The 12,621-nt window shown below is 50.3% G+C and overlaps 1 protein-coding gene across 3 annotated transcripts in view; it reads right to left on the bottom strand.

The window, feature by feature from the left end:
- TNIP1 (TNFAIP3 interacting protein 1) overlaps positions 1-12,621 on the bottom strand; it is a 46,384-nt gene that overhangs the window by 4,963 nt on the left and 28,800 nt on the right. For all 3 annotated transcript variants that reach the window (XM_060008500.1, XM_060008501.1, XM_060008502.1), the window contains exons 8-13: positions 11,834-11,954; positions 8,095-8,184; positions 6,408-6,473; positions 6,128-6,259; positions 3,418-3,546; positions 1,064-1,195 (exon numbers count right to left, since the gene is read on the bottom strand). In XM_060008500.1, coding sequence (XP_059864483.1) covers positions 1,064-1,195; positions 3,418-3,546; positions 6,128-6,259; positions 6,408-6,473; positions 8,095-8,184; positions 11,834-11,954 — 670 coding nt within the window. The remainder of the gene's footprint in view (positions 1-1,063; positions 1,196-3,417; positions 3,547-6,127; positions 6,260-6,407; positions 6,474-8,094; positions 8,185-11,833; positions 11,955-12,621) is intronic.

The following is a 12,621-nucleotide window of genomic DNA, read 5'->3' as shown; positions in this document are numbered from 1 at the left end:
TCCAGTACCCCTGGCCTGGTGGGCGGGAGAAAGCCCTCCTTCTGGGCCCACTCCCTTACTTGGCCTCTTCTGTCCTCTGGCCCCCCACCCCCAAGTTCAAAGAGAGTAGTTCTGGGTCTGTCTATCTTATATTCTGGGCTTCAACATAGGGCTTTATTTGAAAAAAGGATCCATGCCAAAAAAGAAAACAACAGGTCGACAGCCATCAACCAGTCCCATCCTCTCCTTCTGCTGAGGCCCACAGAGAGGTGGAGGCCACAGAAAAAGCATATGAGTGGAGGCCTGGAGTTCCAGTCTCCTGGCTCCCAGAGCAGAGGGCCTACAAACTCTCCCAAGGCTTTGGGGTGCCCTGGCAAGGAAGGGACGGGGTGGGGCCCTGTCTCTGCCTCTGCAGTTTCACATCCTTACTGCAGATCAGTGAGAAGCCGACCAGGCTCAAAATGATTGAGAAGGATCGAAAGCATGGCACCAAACACCACAGAAACACGTGAGAGAACCAAAACCTTTTCAACTTCCTTTCAATTCTCTGTGTCCCTCAAGAAGAAAGTCTGCATTTTATGCTATTGTGTCTTTAACAGATTTCTAGTACTTAACTTCCCTTAAACAAAGGGAGAGACGACTCAAGCTCAGAGTCTTCATCAGGCAACAGTGTCTAGCTAGAGTTCAACCACACTATTTTACCTTTTACTGTATTTATTGCTTATAGTTACTTTCTATTTATGGCAAATAATAAACAGGTTTTCCCACTTATAGTAGAAATTTAAGTTCCCTTTTAAATATATTTATTGAATTTATTTTAAAATTTGTTTTCAAAATATTAGGTAAATAATAGCACAGCTGGGGCACAGAAATGTTTAAGCCATGATGGTGGTAGAGGAATGACCTAGATAGGGATACACTGGTAGTGAGGATAAGCCTATATCCAGACAGGGGTCCTGGCCAATGGCCAGAAAGAGGATGACAGATTACAGCTCCCACATGGTTCAAGGCCCAGCCTGGGCCCTCAGGAATGCTCCAGCTCCCACTGGGCACCGCCTACCTGACCTCTTCCCCCTAGACTCACCTGCTGTTTCAGCAATTCATTCTGCGTGACCAGCTCCTGTTTCCTTAGCAGGCCTCCAGCTCCTTCCGGGTTCCCGAATGCTGCTGCTGGAGATGATGGGGAGGCCTGGATACTCAGTGCTTCCTCCAGGGCCTGGAATCAGGAACAGAGGAGATGGGCCCATCAGCAGAAAGGCCCTGGAAGTCAGGCCTCATTGGAAGGGTCAGGCCCCCTTGAAAGGCCCCTTTCCTGATAACAATAATAATAACCACCACTATTTAATAAGTGCTATCTTATTTATGAACACTATACACACATCATTTCACTGAATCCTCGCCACAGTCCTATGAAGAAAAGATTGTGACCATCATTCCCATTTTATGGATGTGAAAACTGAGGTTCAGAGACCTGAAGTGATTTGTCCAAAGTCACACAGCTAGTAAGTGGCAAAGCAGGGATTCAAAGCCAGCGTGTGCTCTTAACCAGCAGCCTAACCTGTGGTCTTTATGTAGAAGGGAGAAATCTCCTTTCCTGAGGACGAGTGGCTCAATTCTTAGCACCCAGACCTAGAAAGAATACTAAGTCCTTTGGGGAAAGAAATTTCAGTCCCCTCGACAACTGCCTGCCCTGTGATTCTTCAGCTTCCGTAACCCATTCCCACCAAGCCAACCTCTCCATCCCCAGCTCTTCTGTATTAGATTAGCCTGGATTTTAATTTTGACTTAATTAATATTTTACCTTTCCAACCCTGAAAATGGGCTGAAACATCACCAAATAGCATTTTGAAAATTTTAAAAGCACCCCTATTTTACCATGTCCGCAAGATACCTTTCCTTACGCAAACAGTGTGCTTACATTCTCTTAAAAGTTTTCCATTGACTGATTTTCTCCTTCAACCCTGTTAACGTGTTGCTTGAGAACTTTGGAACACCGCTCAAGACTGAACATCCTCATCACCACCTGGACTTTAGCTCCCTGGACAGCAGGGCCTCTGCTGGCCATGCGTCAGCACTGCTCACAGTGCCTCCCTGGACCTTGGGGAGATAAAGGAAACCTTCCCCAACTTGGACTTGGGCCCCACTTGGTCTCCAAGACTCCCCCAGAAACATGAGGAAACTGCTGAGCCAAGAGTAAATTCCGGATGCTCAAGGGGCGGCTATGGCTGCACCGCACCCTCCTCCTCCGTCTGCCCCATCTTTCAGATGAGCAGGCTGAGGTCCAGAGACAGGGAGAGCCTTGCGTTAATCATCCCTACCAGTGTCTGTCCCCAGCTATGCCACAGAAACCTGGAGGGCAGCAACCCTGTCTGAGTCATCCCTACAACCAGCAGCGTGTACAACATTCTGCCTGGATTTAGACCCCCAATTCCCCCAGCTCAGGACAGATCACTCTTTTCCCTGAGAACAGGTCCCAGGGCCCCACACTCAGCATCATCAGCGCTTACCAAACACCAAAACCAAACAGAAAAGGTCACCCCTGGGGCCTAGTGAATGCAAACTCACAGCAGAGCCCGCTGTGAGCAGGAAAAGCAGGCAGAAGGGAAAGGCAGACAGACAGGACGGGAGGAAACGCTGAGCACAGGCTCCACAGCAGGAAAAGCTGAGCCTTAGGAGAAAGTTTCCTTTCAAAGCCCCTCCTGTCAGCTTGTTCCTTGAGCCCCTGCACTGGAAGGTGGGCAGGGGCTATAACCCGGGACCAGAAACAGCCCCCAGCCCAACCCAGCCCACTGCCTCTCACCTTGGCTCAGAGCAAAGCGTTCCCGTTTAACCTGGGCTCTCCCACCCCCACCCCGAGCCCCATATCTCCCTGGATCCCCCTTCTCGAGGGCAGGAACCTCAGGCCAGCGACCATCCATTCCCTTCAGTGAGTTTTTCCTAAGCATGTACGGGCTTGGCGCCAGGTGCTGGGGGATACGTACTCTGGTGAAGACGCACACCTCCCACAGTCAGATGGGAAGACAGGTCATCGATAAGTAATCACAAGAAAATGCCAGAAGGGGTGTGAAAGAAGCTGCCGGTACTTTAGACAGACAGAATAGGGAGCTCAAAGGAGACTTGGGTTGGGAAGGCCTCAATGAGGAGGCAGTGTTAAAGCTAAACCTGAACGATGAGGGGGTGGCACTGTGTGAGCGAACAGCACGTCCAAGGGCCTGCAGGGGAGCAAGCATGGAGTCCCAGCCTGGCACTCAGCGTGCGGGGAGGGGAAGGCAGAGGTGGCGGAAATCACGGGGCAGCTCCGAGAGCCTCAGCGCCTTCGCCCTGACCCAGGAGTCGCCCCTCCTGAGCTGAGGGTCTGAGGCACCGACCACAGGGTGGGCACTGCGGCTGGCTCAGGGAAGCCCTGCCCGCCCAACGGATCATAGCTGATGCGCCCACCTTGTTGAGCCGCTGAATCTCCTTTTCCTGGTACTCCCGCTGCCGGGTGAGCGGGCTTAGCTGATCCTGTAGGTATTTGACCTTCTGGCGCAGCTCCTTGGCCTCTGCTGTCAGCTGCTCCTTGTCGGTCTGCAGGGAACACAGGACTGGTAAGCAGGGAGCCTCTCCAGGAGGCCTAGACTCCCTGACTGCCCGCCCTGCCCTGCGCGGCCATGCCTCCCCTCTCGCTCTCACTCTGCTGCCCCACTATGCTCACGCACAAGGCCCCAGGCGACGCACCCGGGTGAGAGCGGTAAGGTCTACATGGTCCTGTCCTCAAGGAAGGGGGGGCTCAGTTGAATGAAAGGCCCCGGGTTCTGCCACCAGCTCCTCCAACAGTGAGCTGAGCCCTTGGGCACTGTCCCAGCCCTCTCTGGTCTAAGCTCTCCTATCTGCCATAGGTAAGGGGTTTGTAACAGGAGTCACAGGTGGGCTTCAGGAGGTCTGTGAGCCCCTAAACCGAGCACACTTTTTTTTTTTTTTTTTTTTTTTTTTGCGGTACGCGGGCCTGTCACTGTTGTGGCCTCCACAGGCTCCGGATGCGCAGCCCCAGCGGCCATGGCTCACGGGCCTAGCCGCTCCGCGGCATGTGGGATCTTCCTGGACCGGGGCACGAACCCGTGTCCCCTGCATCGGCAGGCAGACTCTCAACCACTGCGCCACCAGGGAAGCCCCCAAGCACACAATTTTGACTGTGCAACTTTCTAGGGAGAAAAGCCACAGTTTTCACCAGATTCGCACAGGGGTCTTCTATGACGCACAGAAAGCGGTAAGCCACCGAAAGTCTCCAAAGGAGCTTTCAGCTCTTACAGTCTCTGAGCCCAAAGGAGATAAGACCCTCACAGAAATAAATGCAGCACAAGGCAGAAAGGGTTCCTCCACGGAGAAACAAAGTACTTCTGTGAGGTTAAAAGAAAGAATACTACAGCTGAAAAGAAACCAGGGAAGGCTTCAAGGTGGAAGCACTGCTTCCATACCTACTATGGAACAATCCAGGTTCTTCATCGCAAAGAGCCACATCTGGAATGGCCCTCAGAGAGTATCAAGTCCTAGCCCCTTTACACGACAGGAAATGACTATCCAGAGAGGGGAGGTGACTTACCCAAGGCCACGCTGTGAGCTGGGGCTAGACTAGAACCCAGGTCTCCTAATTCTGGTGTTCTCTGTCCCCTTGCAAGTCAAAGCAAGTGTTTAAAATAGAAGAGGGCAGCACAGTGCAGAGGAAAGACCAGACACACCCATATTAAACTGTCTATTTCTGTATGTTTATTTGTGATAAGAGGCCTGGAAAGATGCACCCAAATGGTAACCATGGTTACCACTGGGAAGAGCCTGGAATTGGGGTGGTGGGGGTGGTGAGGGGAGATGGTCCAGGGAAACTCGCACTGTATCTGTATCGTGTGAACATGTCAATATCCTACAAACTAGCTGGTGAGCTGCTTTCAGCCAAAGATGGCCAAGGGCAGCCTTGGCTGGATCTTGTGGGAGTTGTCGCGGACTCCCTGCTTAAGAGGCTCCCGGGTCAGCACGGCCTCTATGGCCATGTGTCCCTACCCACAGGGCCACGCTTTTGTCTTGAAACATCCCGCCTTTCCCCCAGCTGACAGCGAAGAGTGTCAGATGCCAGAAACTTATCCCACCCACTAACATGAGCCAGGGTCTGGCTGACAATCCCAAGCTGTGACTGTACACTCACCAGAAAAGACAGGCAGTGTCCTCCCTAACACACATCTCCAAGGTACGGGGCGGTCGCCAAGGCAGGCTGACCGCTCGGAGAAGGCCCCTGGGTGTTGCATACTGATGGGAAGGAACTCTGCTGGAAATGGCCATTTCTAAGTCAGGCAAAAGCAGCCCGTACACAGTTCTCATGAAGGAGAAGGCATGGTGACAGAAATAAAATCTCCAGAGAGCCTGGGGGTCCAATGGCCCTTCCTCTTTAAGCTGCTCCAGGATCCTGAAGGGCCTTGGCCGGTGTCAGTCACACACGTGACAGATCAGATGCTACTTCTTCAGGGGACCTGTTCCTGGGCCCCCCCCCAGAATGAATCCAGGCCCCCTTTATGCTCTCGCCCTGATCCCTGTAACTTCTGTGTCGTGTTTAACACACGTCTACTCATTTGCTTCTGTAATTAGATGTCCCACGTCTCTTCCCCTGAGGGCGGGGTTGACTGTTCACTGCTGAGTCTGTGTGCCCAGCACAGTGCCCAGGGCATGATCTGTTGAACAGTGACCAGAAGAAGGACTGAAGGAAGCTCTGTCTAATGCTGGAGCCCCTCGCCCACAAAGAGCCCTCACCACTGTACACATTCAGCAGCGCCCAGCTCATCAAGTGTACTGGAGCAGGCCTGCGGAATCTCTTACATTCTGTGCTTCCCTGTGCAGTTCCCTAGATCATAAGATTTTAACTGAACCAAAGCTCTTCGGTATAAAAACAAGAAAAAAAATGAAAAGAATAACTAATCCAATCTCAATTTTCAGATGGGAAACTGAGGCACGGGGAAGGAAAGTGCTTTTGCCTCCGGCCACACAGCCCTTGAGTACGGGAGTCAGAGATGGAACCCGCGTCTCCTGAGTCCCACCCCTGACTGTTTACTCCCCTAGCTCCAGACTGCTGGGGATGAGAGGGCTGGCCTCCCGGAGCTGAACCTGTGGGACCAACAGTCACACTTGCCTCCTCCATTTCTATCTTGGACTTGGCCAGGAGGAGCTTGCGGTCAAAGTCGCGCTGCTTCTGCTCCCGCTCGGCCTCCAGGTCAGTCACCTGCTTCTGCAGGTCCGCCAGCTTCTGGCGCAGCTCAGTGATCTGAGATCAGAGGCAGAGAAAGGGAGTGTGTGAGGGCCGGGGTGAACGTCCAAGATTCAAGGCTGCTGCGAGGGAAGCAGCATGCTGCCCAGAGAGCCCAGCTGTGAAGCAGGGCTCCAGCCTTGAGTTCCCATCACCCCCACAGTACCTTCTGCTCATACTGCTGCTTCATGGACCGGAAATGCTGGTCCCATTGCTTGTTCACTTCCAGCAGCTGCGGGGGAGAGATTGGGGTGGGCAGGAGATAAGCAGAGAACGACCAAAGAGAGCCAACTCCTCCAACACCAGCTTCGCAGGCGTGTGCGGCGTGCGTGGACAGCAGCTACACACACTGCCTCGATCCTGCGCTTCTCAAAAACGTTCCTCAGGGCAAATCACCTTTATCAACCGCCACATTTTACCCTTGCCGGGAAGGCAAGACTAACACCAAGACACAGAAAGAGTATATAATTTTTATTGTAGAATTATGAACACACACCCATGTGGAGGGCAATTTGGGACTCCGTATTTAAATTTCAAATTCTCGTTCTCTTTAACCAAATAATTCCACTCTGAAAAATGTAACCAAAGTAAGCACTTGTACAAGTGTGTAAAAAATATGTGTACTGCTGATCATCTCAACAATATTTATATTGCAAAAAAATCCAGAGGTCAACCTGAGCATCAGAAACAGGTTAAGGAAATGATAGAATAAACAGAAAATGGAGCACAGCTCTTCAGAAATTCCGGTGCCTAGTACATTGCCTCCGTTCTGAGATGATACTAATTATTTGCCATAATCTTGATATAACAATAATTCGAGGAAGAAAAACAACCTAACATCATTAAATTAACAATGGAAAGGGCATCCCAAGTTCAAAAACATTAAAATATGACAAAAAGTACTCAGAATTAAAGAAACACAGGGTATGTTTTACATATAAGTAAATACCCTCAAAGATATAGTTAATTTTAAGGAAAGAAAGGAAAAAAGCAATCTGCAATGTGGTATGTATGACATTTTTACAAACATCATACATTAGTAAGTATACAGACAAAACTGAGGAATATGCAATGAACTGTTATCAACTGTGGTCATCTCCAGGAGGTGAGATTCTCGAACTTTTTATAATGAAAAAAAAAAAAAACTTACAGTAATACAAAAAGAAAACTAAAATGAATATGCATATAAACAAAAGACTAAGAGAACATGACTTTCAGATGTGCTGGAGGACCAGGGAGGGCAGAAAGGCCCAGGGACTGGGACAAGGACGGGGCTGTGTGGAGAGGAGGGGCTCAGAGAATAGAGAGGATGGAGCTGCCACCTCTGGTCCAGAAATACCGGGGGTGGGGGACGGAGGAAGACTATGCACGAGACACAAGGAAAGAGCCTCAACTTCTGGAGACTCTCAACTGATTAGAAGCGGTGCTGCAAGCAGGTATGGGATCTCTCTTTCTGTGACAGTTCCTCCCTGAACCAGCTGCGTGGTGACAGATGAACCCCAGACTCCCCATTCCTGATGCTAAAACTTGCCTCTTATCACAACCTCTCTCCACCATCCAGGGTTTACCATGGGAGCCTTCCTAAACTACCCCCCGCAGCAATTTTAGGCCATACCCCAAATGCCACCTCCTCAGAGTGACTCCTGTGGGTAGGGGAACTGATCAGGAGACAAGAGCCAGGGAAAAGCAGCATCTCTCACCCATGGGCAGATGGTTCAGTAGTCACCATGGCAACGCATCACAGAGACCCGGGCCTAGCCGGAGCCAGAGGGCCAGGGAGGGTCTTTGTCCTGCTGGTCCCAGGAGTGAGGAAGGGTCTTCCCCGACCACCACCACTCCCTCCAGCCACCTACCTCCGTGCGCTGCTGCTCCAGCATCCTCACCTTCTTCTCAGCAGCACCCAAGGCTCCCACCTCTGGGACTTTACCTGCTGTCACACCAGCCTGAGGAGAAACACAGAGGGGCCTTCAGCAGAGCCTCAAGTAACAATTCTCTGCCCTACTCAGTGCCCCTCTAAGGCTGCTCACCCATGAGACCCAGCCCTCCGTCTCTTGTCTCTCTACCCTCCCACCCACCAGGACACTGATACTCGTCCCATATATGACTGAGTCCCTTCGGGAAGTCCATGGAGATCATTATTCCCCCTCCCTGACCCTCAGGGGCTCCCAGACCCTTCCCTCTCCCTCCCCCGCCCCTCCATGGCCACTTCTTTCCCTGCTCAGGCTCTATCTCTAAGGCATTGCCAGCTGCCCTCTCCTCCCCCACCCATCAGCCAAAAATGCTCCAGCGTGGAAGGCAAGAGTTACACATTTTATAAAATGTTTATTTTTAAAATGTTTTTAAAAAGATACACAAATAAAGATATGTGTGCATGTGTGATTAGTACATGTATTTCCTAGCTCTGACCTCTGAGAGGGCCTAAAGCAGTGTCACTCCAATAGCAATGAGCACAGATCTTGGTTTCTAAATACCATTCTCTAACAAAAAGAAACAGGACTCCTTGGAGAAGTGGTTAATTTCAGGCCTGGGGCAGGGAAAATATAAGGTGATTATGGAGAGACTTGTGGTGCCAGAAAGTAAGGAAGTGCTCAATCATAATAATAAGAAGAAGAAGGGCATATCAAATGGGCATAGGAGACAACTTGAAAGAGCTTCCTATGACCAAAGCTGAAACAATTTGAACAAGAAAACAAATTGCAATAGTGCTGGATTATAAGCCAAAGAATAAAATAAATATCCTTGAGTCCCTATTAATAGAAAAAAATAAATGAATAAATAGATGGGGGAGAAGAAAAATTCCAATTAGTAAATAGAGAAGGAATGAGGGAAGCACAAAATCACCATTAGAAGACTATATTAATAATCACTGCAGGTGAGATCCGCCAGTGGATACTAAAATTAGTATAAGGAGAAACAGGACATCTGCAGTCTCAAAGTGTCTCCTCAAAAGTAAATATTTATTAACTACAAAGGGAAAACTAGTCCCTTTATTATGGAGAAAGCTGACAGACACCCCTTTAGCCAAATGATCAAGATTGAATGTAAACAGACACATCGATATCATGTACCCTTGACATGATGCAAGATGTCACTCCAGTGATCTTCTTGTCAAAATCCGTAACATCAGTCTAATCATAAGAAAACATCAGAGGAACCCAAGTTGAGGGACATTCTACAAAATAACTGGCCAGTATAACTCAAAAGCCTCAAGCTCATGAAAGAACCACTGGGCACTGTCACAGACAGAGGAAACTAAGGAGACAGGACAACTGTTGATAAATGCAATGTGGGATCCTGGATTCGATCCTGGTACAGTAAAAGGACATGAGCGAAAAACTGGTGAAATCTGAACAAAGACTGTAGTTTAGTTAATAGTATTGTGCCAATGTTCATTTCCTGGTTTTGATCACTGAACCACGGTTAGGTGAGATGTTAAGGCGATGGGGAGATGGGCACTCTCTGGGCTACTTTGCTACTCTTCTGTAAGTCTAAAATTATCTCAAAATAAAAAGTTAAAAAAAAATTTTTTTTATACATAGGAAGTGTTGGCAATTCCCTGGCGGTCCAGTGGTTAGGACTGTGCGCTTCCACTGCAGGGGGTGCGGGTTCGATCCCTGGTCGGGTAACTAGGATCCCACGTGCCGCATGATGCTAGCAATTCAGAAATTGAACACCAGCTCTATCTCCAAGGCCCTGCTTGATATAGGCCAAGACCCACACCCTTTCTGGGCCTCGGTACAAAGAGATCAAACAGGATGGGCCCCAACCTCTGACATCCTGTGGGTCCGACAGCATTTGTCCTGGAGTCGTTGCCCACATTCTCTTTGTTCCTTGCCTTCCCATTCCCGTCCACACTCCCCTGTGGCTGGTGGCGGGGCGGGCACGGTGCTGAGTGAACTTGTGAGGCTCAAGCGCCCCTACAGGCTGAGGTCTGTAAGTACACCATAGAGCCCGGGAGTAAGGAGAGAAGGTGGGGGGGGACCCTCCAGGGACGGTCTCACCTCCTTTAGGAAAAGTGAGGGATGGGTCTGCCCTCACTGGGGAAGGAGGAAGGGGGGTGCCGTGCTCCTGGGTGCACCCTTAACCTCCACAGAGAAGAGAGGCATCAAATCTGCCATTAAGAGCAATAGCCAATGTTCACTGTTTACCACGTGCCAAGTGCTAAACCTACTGTACAGGCATCACATCACTGAATCCTCCAATGACCTTCTGAGGTAGGTGTCATTATCTCCATTTCACAGAGGAGGAAACTGAGGTCAGAGAGGTTATGCAACTTGTCCAAGGTGGCAGCACTGACCAGAGGTAGAGTCAGCATTCAACCCACATGCAACTCCAGGGCACAGGCTTCACCACTGCCCAGAACGCACGTCTCCTACGGGAACTTCCTCCCCGGCAGGGCAATAAGGGCATCTGGCCTTTCGAGAAGTCAGTGATGTTAAGGGCTTTGGAAAAATGAAGAGGCCTGCCCACAGACTTCCGAGAACCCAGGGGAGATCAGGTCACTTCCTCAAGAGGGCAGACAAGGCAGGCTCTGACTTGAGGGGTAAACAGAAGCAGAGAGGGGCTTCATGGGTTGGGATTCAGAAGGCCATTCATCGGCATGTTGCCCTCTCACACCCCACATCTGCCTAATAGCAGGTGGATGCAGGAATCTAGAAGATGTGATGTCACAGGACCTCTCCAAACCTCCTGCCATAGCTGTCTCACGGAGTAAGAGTCCCAGCCCTGCCTCCCTGACATGTAGAGAGGACGTCCAAATCACATAATGAGTTTGCAAATCCCAGGTAAACTCTACATTGCCACAGAGTAATAAGGAATTAAGTTATTAGGATAATTATTACTATTACACAAGTGTGGGGTTTGTTAAAGACATGGAGTCCTGCTGTACGGCCATTAAATCCCATTAAAGAGGAAAAACATGTCAGTAAAAAGTTGGGACTCAGCTCTGCAGCACAGCACAGACCAGGCGAGGGGCCAGCCAGCTCCTAGCTGGGAACTGGATGTGAGCCAGCGCTGGGAGCTGTGGTGGGAAGGGGGCAGGTGGGCCAGCCCAGGGCATTAGCAGGCCTTGCTGAGTCAGCCCACACCCTGTTCTCTGTATGTCAGAGGCTCCCAGGCAGGAGCTTAACAGAGTCCCTTCAGGGGCTTTCTCAACCTAACACCCTAATACCACCAGGGGTATCTGAGACATTAAACTGATTTTTCGGAGCCACCCTGTAAGAGAGACCTTGACAAACTGAAATGTGTTTAGGGGATACGCCCAGACTGCACAAATGACACGACACCACCTTTATAAGAAATGACCCAAGGAACTGCAGCTATTCAGCCTGGGGAAGAGAAGGTATGTGGGGGCCAGGGAGCCAGAGTCACAGCCAGCAGGCTGAGCGTGCGTCCCAGGGAATGGGATGCTCCATGTGGCTGGTAGCGGAATAAGGGCTGAGGAGTGGAAGCTACAGGGAGGTGGACTCTCAGGACAAGCCAAGGAAACGCCGTCTAACAACTAGAACCTTCCAGCAGCGGGGCTGGCTCACTGCCTCTGGAGGCTGGGCACCAGCCACTGCAGTGCTGGGGAAGGAGTTTCTGACCACATACCTGCTGCTGTGCGGCTGCCCCCTTCTTGCCCGTGCCTTCCGTCTTTGGTGAGCCTGGCCATCTGGAGGCACCATCTTTGCCGCTGCTCATCAACAACTTCCTGAGCTCCAGGTTTTCCTCCCTGGTTGGAGGCAAAGAGAAAGGTCATATTGCTGGCCCTGGGTCGAGGATCCTGGGGACCTCAGACCTGCTACTCATCTGAGTTGCAGCTGAGACGTGGGGAGTAAGGCGAGTCCCTGAGACCTGCCCTCAGGTGCAACCAAAAAGGGCATCCTTACGCCACTTTGCGCAGCTTCCCTAGAAGTCTCTGATGCTCACCAACAGGGTTTCCCCAACTGTGAGACGTCTGTATACATGAGATCTCCAGGATACATCCACACGGCATTAAAGAACCCTGGATCACACTCTCTGAGAAAATTCCACCCTTTCCAATTATCCTCAGACGTCCTGTGCGGAGCATGGGGAAAGTCTCAGTTTGGTGCTGATAGGTCCTGAGTGTCTCTCTAGTGCTTGCTAGTCTCCCGTGTTAACAGAGAAAGAGCAGCCTTCAGCCTCAGAGCCTTGAGCGGGCAATTCGCCAAAACGAATTAACATCCTTCCGTTTTTGTTGTGTTCATTATTGGAGGTATCTTCTACTTATTCCAGGTCATGCTGTTTTCCAGTTACTCTAGTGCAAGTTTTCATTATAATAATCTTAAGCAAAAACATGATGCAAATTAAATTCTTAAGTAAATAATAAGGTAGGTGATACAGGACATAAGAAAAATGGTGATGTGGACTCAGGTATG

This window comes from Delphinus delphis, chromosome 3 (assembly GCF_949987515.2).
Source record: "Delphinus delphis chromosome 3, mDelDel1.2, whole genome shotgun sequence".
Taxonomy (NCBI): domain Eukaryota; kingdom Metazoa; phylum Chordata; class Mammalia; order Artiodactyla; family Delphinidae; genus Delphinus; species Delphinus delphis.
Note: the sequence above shows the minus strand (reverse complement) of the source record. Positions and strands in the feature narration are given on the sequence as shown.